The sequence below is a fragment of the Nomascus leucogenys genome, chromosome 10, assembly GCF_006542625.1.
Source record: "Nomascus leucogenys isolate Asia chromosome 10, Asia_NLE_v1, whole genome shotgun sequence".
NCBI lineage: Eukaryota > Metazoa > Chordata > Mammalia > Primates > Hylobatidae > Nomascus > Nomascus leucogenys.
Genome location: NC_044390.1, coordinates 17,022,025 through 17,037,358, shown reverse-complemented (window position 1 = coordinate 17,037,358; position 15,334 = coordinate 17,022,025). Strand labels below are relative to the sequence as shown.

General features: G+C 40.1%; 1 protein-coding gene and 1 pseudogene across 1 annotated transcript in view; one reads left to right on the top strand and one right to left on the bottom strand.

The window, feature by feature from the left end:
* KITLG (KIT ligand) overlaps positions 1-4,168 on the bottom strand; it is an 87,680-nt gene extending 83,512 nt beyond the window's left edge. The window contains exon 1 of the mRNA XM_003259625.4: positions 3,956-4,168. Coding sequence (XP_003259673.1) covers positions 3,956-3,970 — 15 coding nt within the window. The 5' untranslated portion in view covers positions 3,971-4,168. The remainder of the gene's footprint in view (positions 1-3,955) is intronic.
* Positions 4,169-5,371: 1,203 nt separating this feature from the next.
* Positions 5,372-5,499, top strand: LOC115837173 (annotated as a pseudogene).
* The last annotated feature ends 9,835 nt before the right edge of the window (positions 5,500-15,334 follow it).

Here is a 15,334-nt window from a genome sequence, read left to right as displayed (position 1 = left end):
AACAGATATTAGCTGATCATGACAGTCACCAAATCGACAGATGTAGATTTAGGAAAACTTGGTCTCTGTTCTTGGTTCATTAGGCATAATTTACCTGCAATAAGTAAGTTTTTCTCTGTCTTGTAAAAGTAGGCCAGCAGGCACTCTCTTCTCAGGAACAGTAAATTCAAACTGTACATATAGTAAGCCACTATGCTAGTATAAAGACACATATAAAATTTCACTTAGTCCTTAAAACCACCATGTGAGAAAAATCTTTATAACTTTTATAATCATCATACAGATTACAAAAAACAGAAATCCCAAAAAGTTTAACAAACATTTGCCTAAGGTCATTTGTCTCATGAGTAGTAAAACAGGAATCAGAATCTAAGTCTTCAGAAGCTAGAGCCTAGAATCCCTCCACCAACCATATTTTAGGTGTTTCTCAGATATGCTCGGATATGCTTTATTTTCAGATATAAAGCGAAGGCCACATGTAGTGGAATTTGCCAATCCATGTAAGAAACCTCCAATACCCAGACTTGCTATATGAGTGAGAAATTTTTATGTGATTGATGGTGATGGAAACATTTCAGTCACCTATTATTAAAGAACAAATGTGACCCAGAATTTGCTATCTTCAAATCAGCGGTTAGATGTAAATAAAATTTAGCAATTTTAATTGGTTTGGCCCAGACCTTCAGATTTCCATATGGTTATTTTCCTTGTTTTATGTTAAATGTAATCAACTTAGCACTTGGGTTTTAAAGTCTTGGCAGAATGTATCAATTAAAAGCTACATAAATTAGAATTATTCAAAGCATACATTCCAAATTGAGTGATCTTAAGGACAAGACTAAAAAAATGCTCTTTTCATAAATATGTTAATTTTCTTCTACAAAGTAAACTTGCATCGTCACCCACATGACAAACTTCATACAGACATAAAAGAGATATTTTCTTTGGAGTAGTGAAAACTAGCATTCTATTTGCTTATTCTCTGAGAGTTGGTGTGCCTAAAATGGCCTTTTTTACATTGTTTGCAAGATCAATCTTTCTTATCTCAGTATTTCTGAAATTGACAGCAGTTATGACACTTCTCACAAACCATCCCCAAACTAAAATGTAAGCACAACATTGATAAATGTAACACCCGGCACATTAAGCTAATGACACTTTTAACCAAATCTTAATCAGTGTTGCAAAATATGGTGCCTTGATTGTTATCCAATGTGATGTATCAGAATATTATGTTTAAAAAATAGTTACACATTGAAAGAGATGTTTTTTCTAAGCCCAAGCCACAAAAACCTCTAGAAACTGTAAAACCATACAATCTGAATAAAATAAAATCAAACAGAAATCTGAAAAATTCAAAAGACAATCATTTCTGTAGAACTGTGACTAAGCTTATTGCCTGTGTCATTATTTGGAAATACTGAAGTGTACCACACATGCTAAATGAATGAATCATTCATCAAACCCCAAGTGGTTGTTGATGGAATTTTCACACTTATTTAGCTTGACGGAAAGGCCAGAATACCTGGAGTCCCCATGATTCTTGGAGAGCTGTGTAATTCAAATCAAAGCCCATTTTAAAATATTATTATTTTTTATATGTGGGGTAGTAGGAGAGTACAGAACCAGTTGCTTTATAATAGAACCATGGTATTGATGCCATGTTTATAAATGACTATTTAAACTACTAAATATTAATAGATATTCTTCCCTGGTGAGGATAACATTAGATTCAGAACAATTGATCCTATTTCTTAGTGTCCAGTTTACATAGGCTACTTTCCATCCATGCAGCATTGCACAGAAAATGTCTTTGTAATTTTTGGATTAGAAAATTTAACAATATGAAAGAAGATCTAGTCCCCTCCTCCATTTCTGCAGATTATTTTATTGATTTTGGGCTATTTCCAGTGTCCCCTTTTTCAGTGACTGTGGAAACCCCAGAAGTATTCTTAAAAAAAACCTTGAAGGTCATTAGATCCTAGGCAATGAATGCCTTCATTCAACAAGAGTACTGCCCTCCTTTGCCTACAAGCCGTTGAACATCAGCAAGTTCCCCCAAAGGGCCTGCACTTTAACTTGTGTGATGTGTGACCGAACAGGTCACATATCTAAAATACTTAGCTTTCTCAAATGTCTCTGGTCGGCAGCACTGAGTCACTAACGCCACAGTCACAATGTTTCAGACTAGATTGACCTCTTTCTAGTTTTCAATGGAATTATTTCATGTAATCCGATTTACACAGCCATTTAATCAAAGCGAGAAAGGAGATTACAGAGCTCACATTTGTTTTGCAAAGCAAGGGTGCAAGGATCATCAATCCTACTGCCTCTCAAAGTGACTTGATAGTACATCCCCTGGCTTTGGAGTGTTGGACATTAACCTTATCTGTCTCTTGTGTGCTTGTTTAAATAGGAAGGTTTAGGCTCTTTTCCTGAACTAGAAGGTAGCAGCTTCTTCCCCCAGATCTCACCACCATTCATGGGAGCAGATGCTACTATAAAAAGGAATAGGTCTCTACCCTTCTTATAATTCCGCAGAAAGCTTGTCTAAATCAAGAGATTACAACAAAACTTTTATTTTGTTGCAAGAATCTTTAACATTTGCATTTCGACAGCACGCTGTGGTGATTCCAGCTGTGGTGCTCAATGCCTTGCCTGAAAGCTAACCTGCTTGTAAGAGAGGGGAGAGGCACATCACTTCTTTTCTCTTAGAGAGTGCTCTAGAGACTATGCAAGCTTCTTTTAGCCAGGCAATGTCCCTTTCCCCTGCCTTTTACCACACCGGTACAAGGGGCTAGAGCCTTGCAACTTCTGCAGGCCTAGATATCTGTTTAAAATATGATGCTAAGCAGGTCATTTGATAAAGCATTTTGAGCACATTGATGCTTTCATTCTAGACAAACGATGTGTACAAACACCCCGATTTCCTTTTTCCCCACCACTTCCACCCCTTCCACACATTTCAGGAACTGCAATCTCCAACAGAACCTCTGGGGGGTGAAAGGGCAACCCTTACCCAATCCGCGGCAGATAACACATAACAATTTCTAAGGGGGAGAAGTGAGAGGAGGTAAGAATCAACAATGGTGAAGAGAACTGTGGATAGGGGCACCGTGGCGGCCCTTTCTAAACGACGAACCAGGTATTTTCTTCAAGGGAAAAAAAAATCTAATTGTCCCCCCGGGCAGCGCTTTACCCACAGTGCTTTATGTATAATGCAGAATTTAGCAGCACTGGGAATTATCTCAATCACTACCATTTAGAGGTGCCTATTTTATAAAAAGCCTCTATCCCTTTTGAAATGGGAAAAGGTGCATGCATTGCGGAGGTACTAGAGCTCTTTAGAGCCCACACAGAGCCGCAAACTAGGCAGACACCGCCGAGAGCCAAGTTTCCCGGGCAGGCGGGCAGTTTCCCGCCCCGCCGAGAGCTGCTGCTTAGGAGCTCCGCGTTGGCTTCGCTCCCGCGGCTGCACCCGCGTTCGCGCCGCTCCCGGTGCCCGGCGCCCACCTCAGGGCTACACAAATAAATCTGAGTGAGAGAGTCAGTGAGGGTGGCGCGTGGGGTGCTGTTTCATAATCTCCTGGAATCCACGGGGAAACCGTCTCCTATGTAAAGACATGCCTTCCCGTGATAATTTAAGATTCCATGGCCCAAAAGCCAATCTTTCCACCAGACGGGAATTGCGGTTTCCGACTGACAGCTCAAAACTTAACTGCTGAGGCTCCAAACTTGACACCGGCTCCCTCTCAGCACTCCCACTCCTTTTCTCCCTGGCTCTCCCGGCTCGGGATAGCACACCACGCCGGCCTCCCCCGCATCCTCTTGGCTCACCCGGCAGGCACAGCCCTGCACGCCCCAGCTGCAGGTCCCAGGGAGCGCCGGCTTCCCCAGGGCACCGGGCGCGATTTTTCTTGGAGAGCCTGGGAGCTCCCGGGCGCGCCCTACTCACTTGTGTCTTCTTCATAAGGAAAGGCAGAGCTGCGATCCAGCACAAACAGTGGTGTGGCGACTCCGTTTAGCTGTTCTGGAGCTCCAGCATATTGCACGAACAGCGGCGGCAGATAGTCCACGCATTGGGCAGCCCGAGCGCAGCGCCCTCTCCACTGTCCGTGCTTCCCGCAGCGCTTCTAGTCTCGGCGCGAGGCGGCGAGCGAAGCCCGGCTGCTGAGCCGCCGGCGCTTTTATACAGTTCCCGCCCGCCTGCTCCGGACACGCCTCCTTCCCTTCCGGAGCCCGGGGTAGGCGAGAAGCAGGCAAGGGCGCTGAGGGAAGACTCGGGAGGGCGGCCAGAGCACGGTAAAAGCCCCAGAAGTTGGGCAGATTAGGCCAACCTCGTCCCCTCGCCTGGGGGCCCCGGACCTGCACTGGCGGGAGACCGCGAAGGCGCGGGGACGCAGAGGGCCAGAGGGCGAAGCTTGGTGCCCTGCAGCTACTGCTCGCGAGGAGTCCCAGCTTACCCTCCCGGATCCGCTGGGGCTCACCTGGCACCCCCGGGGACAGACGAAATACCTCGCGCGCCAGAGAGGGCTCCGAGCTCCCTCTGTTATAAAAAGTCGGAGAGGGAGAGGAGTCCGGGAGGTTCGGAGCAAAGAATTCACCCAGCCTGCCTTAAAGAAATAAAGTTTAATTGCGATCTGTAGTTAGGCCATTGTCCTATCACCTCTATTTCTTTAAAAAAACAATTACTTTGGTGAATGAATATTTAATAATTACAAGAATTGTTGACTCAAGGTTAAGTATTGCAAGGGGAGATGCTTCATTTGGAATGGTTTGTTACCGTGTCTTTAGAAATTAAGATTGAAAGAGAAGCGATAGATAATTAAACTATAGGTCGCCAACACAGCAAGGCTTTGAAAGTTGTACTTTTTTGAACGGAAAGATAATGCAACCACAGTAATAATAGCTAACATCATTATGTGGTGCGCTTATTCATGTGCCAGGTGCCAGACTAAGAACTTCGCATAGATTATCTCATTAAATTCTTTCATCAAATCTATTAGTATAGATCTTATTATTTTATTCCCATTTTATGGACGATGAAATACAAGGTTAATTTTCTTGACCAACCATATCTTGTAAATGGCAGAGCTCTAATTTAAACCTGGAGCTCCAGCTGTACAGTCTTAAAAAAAATACTTCAAATATTTTATTGATTCTCCAAAATGTGTCTGTTTTTGTTTGTATAACTGGAGAACATTCCAAAGCATTTCATTAATTTTTTTAAAAGAAAATATTAGCTGAACATTAACATCAGTGATCTTTAAAAGAAAGAGTAATGTATGAATTTAGGAATTAGTTATTTTAATAATAGAGTAGGATTCCAAATTTGCTTTAATCAGTTCCGGTGCGTTTGTTAAACATGAATATGCCAAACCTGTAATCAGGGCGAAGCTTGTTTATTTCACTCCAGATGTGCTGACCTCTTTGATTTCCCCAAATGTGGGAAATTCGACTGCATAATTTAGTGGGGGACTGCGTTCTCACTTTCTCATGTTAGAAAAAATATGTAGAGACAGCACATCAATCATGATTCCAAGTTGATAGTTGCTTAGAAAGATTTTTATACATTGTGTACTGTTAGTACAAATATATGGAACATCAAATATCAAAATGAGCTGCTTAATTTGGATACTGGAGGCATAGCAGATGATTGTTTTCTTTTTCTTCAAGATTTATTTTTATTTTTTATTTTTTAGATGGAGTCTTGCTCTGTCTCCCAGGCTGAAGTGCAATGACGCAATCTCGGCTCAATGCAACCTCCGCCTCCCAGGTTTAAGCGATTCTCCCGCCTCAGCCTCACAAGTAGCTGGGATTCAGGCGCCCACCACCACGCCCAGGTAATTTTTGTTGTTGTTGTATTTTTTTTTTAGTAGAGACGGGGTTTTACCATTTTGGCCAGGCTGGTCTCAATCTCCTGACCTCAGGTGATCCACCTGCCTCAGCCTTCCAAAGTGCTGGGATTACAGGCATGAGCCACTGCGCCCGGCCTCTTTAAGGCTTTTTTGAAGTCAAGAATTTTATTTTTTTCTCCAGCTTTATTGTTATATTTGACAAAAATAGTATCTATTTACCACGTGCAATGTGATGTTCTGCTTATGTATACATTGTGAAATTATTAAATCAGGCTAAATAATATATACATCACCTCACATACTCATCATTTTTGGGAAATGAGAGTATTTAACATCTACTCTTTGTAGTTTTGAAGTACCTCAGTATATTCAGGGGATTGATTCCTAGACCTTTCAGGTATACCAAAATCTACATATATTCAAGTCCCACAGTCAACCCTGCAGAACCTGCAGACACAAAAGTCAGCCCTGCTTATACATGGGTTTTACGTCTCTAGAATACTGTATTTTCTGAGTTTGAAAAAAAGTTGCATATAAGTAGACCCATACAGTTCAAACCTGTGTTGTTCAAGGGTTAACTGTATACAGTACATTAACTGTAGTTATCATGCTATACAGTAAATCTCCAGAACTTATTCATCCTGTCTAACTAAAACTTTGTACCCCTTTACCACGGTTTTCCCCCCCAAAAAAGAAATATTTAGTGTGAGTATAATTTCACTTTAATGTATAACATTAAGTAAATAACAAGTAGTACTAAAGGAGGACAGATACGACAAAAATAATCAAAATGGTATGAGAATTACTGAAGCCTGGGAATCATAGATCTAACCATACAGATTTTATGAGACCAATAGAAAGGAATGGCCTAATTTGTTGGGCCAGGTTTGAAGAAACCAGGCAGTGTTCCTAACAGAAATTCAGTTCTATTTCTTTTCATTCAACTCAATAATACATGCTACGTTCATCTCCTACAATGTATTCTCATTCTCCTCTCTCTTTCTCCCTCTTTCCATTTTTTTCCCTCTCAGTTCTCTCTGTCTTCTCCTCCCACCTCCACCATTCCCTTGTTCTAGCTTTGTTAATATCACGGACTTTCTCATCCATAACTGTATCTTTTGTTTCCCTCATACTGCTGCGTTACAGTTTTGTTGTGTAATGATGTTACTTGAAATTAAATCAAGAGAATGTCAAAGCAAATATCCAAGGGATTAGAAAGAGCTAATATGCAAATGAAAGATTTTGGGTAGGCTTATATGGAAGTCACAAATGGGTCAGAATGACTGAGATCTCTCCTTAAGACTGGCATTTGATAGGGGATGCAGGCCAGCATTCAGTTGATTTGCGGAAGAAAAACCAGGGGGTTCCTTTAAACTGAACAAGAGGCAAGGCTGTGTCCCAGGTGGACAGGAGGCATGGGGGATGTTTTCTTATGGAAGTAGCAAGCTACCATTATACAACTCAGGGAGTTCAACATTTAACACACTGGGTAGAAAGTTATTTCATAATTATCTAATTTTTACTTGAATATTTTCAATACTATTCGTCAGTCATGCTATTATTGATTAATCCAATTTTGAAAAGCTTTTTTCCTGAGCTTTATCGTTTTTGTTGTTAAGAGGCAGGTGTAATTTACCAAATAAGTCTTATCTTGCTTTGTGCATGTGAAATATCTCTTGTTCATTCACTATTTTGTGGATATCTTCTTTTAGACACACATATTGTTTTCAATATTTTTCTTTTAAAAAATGGTTCTCACAAACTGAAACTTATTACCTGACCAAGCCAGACCGGAGACAGGCTGTCTATATCTGTCTTTGAGTGACTAGAGGAGGGGAGAAAGGAAAAGAATGCCTCTTTGATCATGAAATTTCCTCTGCTGAAAGCTCTTTGGTGGCTTGCCATTGCTCTTGGAATAAAGAAATCAGCACCTTAGCAAAGCCTTCAAGGCCTCCAGGATCTCGCCTCTCCCTCCTTCTCCAAGGTCAATTCATTATGTGCTCCCTTTTTTCCAGGGCCAAGGCCCTTCTGTCCTCATAATTCTCACCTCAGACCATTTGCAAATACCCTTCTTTCTGCCTCTGTTTGGACCACTTTGTTTCACCCTATCATTGTGCCTAGTAAGTATGCATTTATCATGTACATCTCAACTCAGTATTCCCTATATTTTCTTCCTCAGGGAGGCTTTCCCTGATCTCTTTGCTTTGTTCAATTCTCCTCTTACTATAAAGTCAAGCATGAATTACCTATTTTTTACAAAACAACTGCAGTTTTATATTTGTTTGTTTGACTATTTGGTTAAAGTAATTATGACTGCACTTGCTCATTATTTTATTGTCAATATCTATCACAGGGAAAAGAACAGAGTGAATCCCTTAAATATTGGTCAATTAGATTGCTGTGGCCCATATAAGCCAAGAATTGGTCTAAGCCCTTAGTTTATATTCTGTCAATAATTTCTTATGGCAATCATGTAAGAGAGGTAATTTTTAACTTTTCTACTTGATAAATAAGGAAACTGAGGATCAATGAAGTACGGTGATTTGCTCAAGATCCCTCAGTTGGTAAGTGGGAAAACCATGATCTAACCTAGACATATGGACTGTGGTTAGGAATTTTTTTTTTGGTTGGGGGGACAGAGCTTCACTCTTGTTGCCCAATCTGGAGTGCAATGGCATGATCTTGGCTCATGCAACCTCTGCCTCCCAGGTTCAAGCAATTCTCCTGCCTCAGCCTCCAGAGTAGCTGGGATTACAGGCATGTGCCACCGTGCCTGACTAAGTTTTGTGTTTTTAGTAGAGACGGGGTTTCTCCATGTTGCTCAGGCTGGTCTCGAACTCCTGACCTCAGGTGATCCACCTGCCTTGGCCTCCCAAAGTGCTAGAATTACATGCATGAGCCACCATGCCCAGCTTGGATTTTTTTTTTTTAATTTGCTTAGCACACTTTCCTGTCACTCTTCTTCCATTATTAGCACTCACTTTCACTTAGAGAATTCAGACTATTCCTTATCTTTCAGGAAAGACTGTCATTCACATGGTTCTGTTTTACCACCTCCCTCCACTATGGGAGATAGGCTTAGTACCCTGATCTGTCCAGTCCTGATTGGTTGAGGAATGGGTACATCACATGAGGTGGGCCAATCAGAATCCACTGTGAGACTTTTCTGCTAGAGCTAATGGGGAACAGTATCTCCTTCCTATGGAGTTTCCAAACTGCAAGAATGTGAAGTTCTCTTTGCCTATGTGAAGGCGTGTGATTTTACCAGCCTTGAAAATGATGAAATACATAATAAGTTCACAGAGTATTCTTTGAATAATATAATTTTTCTAGTATTCAGAAAACAACATCAAACTCTTTTGTCTAGTTCAGGGTTTTTCTTAATTATGTAACAAGGGTTAGCAATATTGTGAAGGATAGTGTATTAGTCCACTTCCATTACTATAAAGGGATGCCTAAGACTGGGTAATTTTTAAGAAAAGAGGTTTATTTGGTTCACAGTTCTGCAGGATGTACAGGAAGGATGGTGCTGACATTTGCTTCTGGTGAGGCCTTAGGAAGCTTACAATCCTGGAAGAGGGTAAAGCAGAAGCAGGTGTGTCAGATGGCAGGAGAGAGCACAACAGAGTGAGTGGGGGAGGAAGTCCCAGATCTTAAACAAACAGATCTTTCGTGAACTACCTGAGCAAGAACTCACTCATTACTAAAGGCATGGTGCTAAACCATTCATGAGGGGACCACCCCCATGATCCAATCACCTCCTATCAGGCCCCACCTCCAACAATGGGAATTACATTTCAATATGAGATTTGGAGGTAGATTATGAGAAACCATAAACTTCTGCTTTCGGCCACCCAAATCTCATGTCCTTCTCCCATTTCAAAACATAATCATGCTTTCACAATAGTCCCCCAAAGTGTAAACTCATAAGTTCCAAGTCCCAAGTCCACCATCTTATCTGGAGATGAGTTCCTTCCACCTATCAGCCTGTAAGATAAAAAATAAGTAATTTACTCCCAAGATATAACAATAAATAGTACAGGCATTGGGTATATGTTCCCATTCCAACAGGGAGAAATTAGCCAAAAGAAAGGTGCTACAGGCCCAATGCAAGTTTGAAACCCAGCAGGGCAGTAATTCAATCTGAAGGCTCCAAATGATCTTCTTTGACTCCTTAGGACCCACATCCAGGGCACACTGGTGCAAGGGCTCCCAAGGTCTTGGGCAGTTCTGCCCTTGTAGCTTTGTGGGTGCAGCCCCTGTGCATGCTCTCATGGGTTGGAGTTGAGTGCCTGAGGCTTTGCAGGTTCAGGATGCAAGCTGCTTGTAGATCTACCATTCTTGGGTCTGGAGGATGGTGGCCTCCTTCCCACAGCTCCACTAGGCAGTGACCTAGTGGGGGATCTGTTTAGGGTCTTCAACCCTACATTTTTACTCTACACTGCCCTAGTAAAGGCTTCCCGTGAGGGCTCCACCCTTGCTGGAGGCTTCTGCCTGGTCACCCAGGCTTTCTTACATGTTCTCTGAAATCTAGGAGAAGCTGCCAAGCCTCCTTCACTCTTGCATTCCATGCACCTGCAGGCTTAACACCATGTGGAAGTGACCAAGGCTTACAGTGCCTTATGGTCTCCAAAGCAGTATCTGGGGCCCTTTGAGCTGAGTCCACAGCCAGAGCAACCAGAATGTGGGGAGCAGTGACCTGAGGCTGCACAGGGCAGTGGGGCCCTTGGCTTGGCCTCCAAATCCATTTGTTTTTCTTAGGTTTCTGGGCTTATGATGGGAGGGAGTCCCTCAGAGACTTCTGAAATGACTTTGAGGCTTTTTTCTCATTATCTTGGATATTAGCTCTTGGCTCCTTTTTAGTTATGCTAATCTCTCTAGCAGGTGGCCACTCCAAAGCCTGCTTGTATTGTGTCCTGAAAATGACTTTTCCTGTTCTATCACATGGACAAGCTGCAAAATGTCCAAACTTTTTTGACTCTGCTTCCCTTTTAAATGTGAGTTCTAACTTTAAGTTTTTTCTTTGCTCCTGCATCTGAGTATAGATTGTTAGAAGCAGCCAGGCCAAATCTTGAACACTTGCTTAGAAATTTCTTCCACCATATATCCTAAGTTATGACTCTTCAATTCAAAATTCTACAAATCTCTAGGGCATGAACACAAAGCAACCAAGTTCTTTGATAGGACATAATACGGGTGCCTTCACTCCAGTTCCCAATAATTTCTTCATTTCCACCTGAGACCCCCTCAGCCTGGCCTTCACTATTCATATTTCTATTAGCGTTTTGGTCACTACTGTTTAACCATTCTCAAAGAAGTTCCATATTTTCCCTTGTCTTCCTGTCTTCTTCGGAGTGCTCCAAATTCTTCCAGCCTCTGCCTGTTACCAGTTCCAAAGCTACTTCCACATTTTCAAGTAACTTTATAGCAAAATCCCACTCCCTAGTACAAATTTTCTGTGTTAGTCTGTGTTACTATAAAGGAATACCTGATACTGGGTAGCTTCTATAAATAAAAAGAGGTTTAATTGGCTCAGAGTTCTGCAGAATGTACAGGAAGTGTGGTACTGAAATCTGCTTCTGGTGAGGACCCAGGAAGCTTACAATCATGGTGAAAGGTTAAGGGAAACAAATGTATCACATAGCAAGACAGAGCAACCAAGGAAGTAGAAGGAGGTTCCAGACTTAAACAACCAGATCTTGCATGAATTAATTGAGCAAGAACTCACTCATCACCAAGGAGATGCTGCTAAAAATCTTAATATGATTTTTAAGCTGGGATCCACCCAGATCATTTGGGATCCACCCAGATGATCCAATCACCTCCCACCAGACCCCACCTCCAACACTGGGAATCATAGTTCAACATGAGATTTACAAGGGACAAAACATCCAAACCACATCAGATAGTAAATACCTACATTGTTGGTGGTTGGCTTTTTTCCCCTTTTATACTATGCCTAAAAATTAATTGTATGATTGATTTAAAAATCAGCAGTAAATAATTACATTCCTGAAAAAAGTTGAGCTTGTATAATAACTCATCTTAGAAATTTTTATTTTTTTACCCCTCTTGTGAACCTCTAGAAATATTCATATTAACTCAGAATGTTCTGTTTAGTCTTATCAATAAACATGAATTACATATTAAATGGAATCTGTTTGACAAAAAATAAAAAAAGCATGAGTGTCCCTGCAGATAATTATGATATGGATAAGTAATTATACTCCATATCTATCAAATAATCAAGAAGCAAGCTCAGCTGCTCACTGCTTGTAACAAGCACGAAGTGCAGTGGAAGGAAAATTACTTTATTCCAGGGCTTGCAGTGAGGAAATGGCCAAGGCTAGTGCCTTGAAGAAACCATTTCAAACTTTAGGCTGGGGAGAGGGGCTTAAAAAGGGAACTTGGAATGGGAGGCATGCTGGAGTGGCACTGGGTACAAGGTCTGTGTGTCTTGTACTAGTGGCTATCTTGAGTTACGGTTCACCTAGAGTGCGGGCTGGCATCGTCTCAACAATGGTGGGGTTGTTGACTAACCACCTTGAAGTAATCTCTGGAATTTTGTGTCTGGGTCTTCATGCCTGGTCTGTCTCAAAATTAGCTTCTGGAACTTCTAAGTAAGCACAACTTTTAAGCGTGCGTAGTGTAAGTTTAACAAGTATACAATTAGATAAATGTTCATAGTATCAAGGAAGTGCGTGGTGAGAGAGGGACATAGCATTCCAAAGAACACTTCAAGACTATATTTTAAGACCAAGGAGAAAAAAAGAAGGTTTCTGCAGTTTGCTTCAAGGTTATATGTGGAGACTAGGGGGAAAGGAGAAAAAGGAAAGAAGAAAAAGACAATTCTCAAAAGAAGAGATAAAAATTGCCAACAAACATATGAAAAATGCTCAACATCACTAATTAACACGGAAATGAAAATTAAAGCCACAGTGAGATACCACCTTACTCCTGCAAGAATGGCCGTAGTTAAAAAAATCAAAACATAATAGATGTTGATGTGGATGTTGTGAAAAGGGAACACCACACTGCTGGTGGAAATGTAAAGTAGTACAACCACTATGGAAAACAGTATGGAATTTCCTTAAGAATGAAGAGCAGAACTACCATTTGATCCAGCAATCTCACTACTGGGTATCTACCCACAGGACACTTGCATATGCATGTTTATAGCAGCACAATTAGCAATTACAAAAATATGGAACCAGCCTAAATGCCCATCAACCAATGAGTAGATAAAGAAAATGTGTTATATATACATCATGGAATACTGCTCAGCCTTAAAAAAATGAAATAATGGCATTTGCAGCAACCTGGATAGAGTTGGAGACCGTTATTCTAAGTGAAGTAACTCAAGAATGGAAAACCAAGTATTGTATGTTCTCACTTACAAGTGTGATCTAAGCTATGAGAATGCAAAGGCACACAATGATATAATAAACTTTGGGGACTTGAAGACAAGAGTGGGGGGGGTGAAAAATAAAAGACTTCACATTGGGTATAGTGTACACAGCTCAGGACAGGTGCACCAAAATCTCAGAAATTATCACCAAAGAACTTATCCATGTAACCAAAAAACACTTGTTCCCCTAAAACTATTGAAATTTAAAAAGAAAAGAAAAGAAAAATTTTAACGTATTTTGAAGCTAAAGTGCTCATTACAGTATTGGCTATATCCAATGAGATATATGATCCAGTGAGAGAACAATACGATCCAATGAGATCCAATAAGAATACGATCCAATGAGAGAACAAGATTACCAAGAACATCTAAAGGAATAAACTTATTTACACATTCTAGTAGCAACTTGAGGGAAAATAAATCCAGTGGATCTTAGAGATAGGATTTCCTGGTATATTTCAAAAGTACAAATTCAGCTTTGCAGAGAGAACTTCAATTATTTATTCATTAGTCCCCTTGTTCGGCAAATATTTGTTAATACTTCCAGATGATACTATTTCCTTCAAAGCACATGATTAATAATTAATATTTAAATAACTGATTTTCGCTAACTTATTTTATTGTTTAATAATTTCATCCAAAACATATTATTTATTTCTTTGGTCACTGCCCTATTTTAGAGTCTCCTGAATCTCACCTAAACCATTCACCAGTGGTCTTCCTGTCCTTGGTCTTCTCTTACTACAGTCCATTTCAACATTGCTGCAAAGTTACAGCTGCACATGTAAAAATCTGGTCATGCCACTTTTCTGTCTGTCATAGTATTTTCACCCTTGGTACCTAGAGAATAAAATCCAGGGCTCCTTACAATTTGGCCACAATATTTATCATTCTCTATGCTCATCTGTTATCCACCTCCTTCCAAATAACGATATCGAATTTCTCAACATTTTCTCTTTGACACCTTTATTCCTCTGCTACATTGTTCCTTTAACATGGAGTAGCTTTTCCTCCATTTTCTGCCCGAAATCTCCTTTTCATCATTCAAAGCCTGGTTCGAATATCACTTTCTCTTTGAAGTAGAGTGGTTGCTCATTTCTTACAATCTTAGGTTTACTGTTAACGGGAAAACTAATTTGTAGTACATGAGCCTCCACTCAGTGAAGGAGAAGCTGTTGCTCAAAACGTGCTGAGTAAAAGAGTAAAATGAGTTGTAGAAATGTGATGGGAACATTCTAGAGAGAGAATACACATATAGGACTTGATAAAAGTCCTATATGTGTATTCTTTTTTTGCAATTAAAAGTTTTATTAACATAAATATTTGTGACTCAAAATTTAGAAACTAGAGAAAATTTAGAGATTTCTAGGAACTATGAGTTTGTGAGTTATTTCATGAACACAGGTTTTAAAACTAGGAGAAAATTTTGCTAAAATGTAGTTTACACAATTAATGTGCAGATGATGAAATTGAGGTTACAGAGAGGCTAATTTATGATAGAATGAGGAGTAGAACCCACATCTTCAGACTTGACTTATGCAAAACCTTCTGGTTAGTCCAGAAGCAGTACTTCCAAGGAATCAAGATCAAAGAGTAAATAATCTAGTGTTGTTTATAGTAAAGAGTGACTTATTGTTAAGGAGACAGTGGTTTTAAGATTATTCAGAAAGTAATTTCTAGAGAAGAAGAAAATGTGGAATTGATTTTCTAAATGATATGTATTTCTATCAATATACTTTTTTATATTCTATATTCCCAGAATATAGGAGACTGTTGAATGCATGCATTTTAGATGCTCAAATGTAATGTAATACCACAATTTTGATAAATTTTACCACAGGTCCCTCTTCTTCATAACCACTTAAAATCTATCATATAATTGTACATTTTGGCATCATTTCAGCTTATGACTTTTTCTATGTCTCATAACTTTTATTTGTACTAGATAAATTAGTTTAGGTTGGTGGTTTTGGCAGCAATGTTATTCTTTTTGGTTATTTGATCTTAAAAAAGATTTGTGGCTTCAACTGTGGCAATGTTGTTTTTCATATTCTACTTCTGAAACATG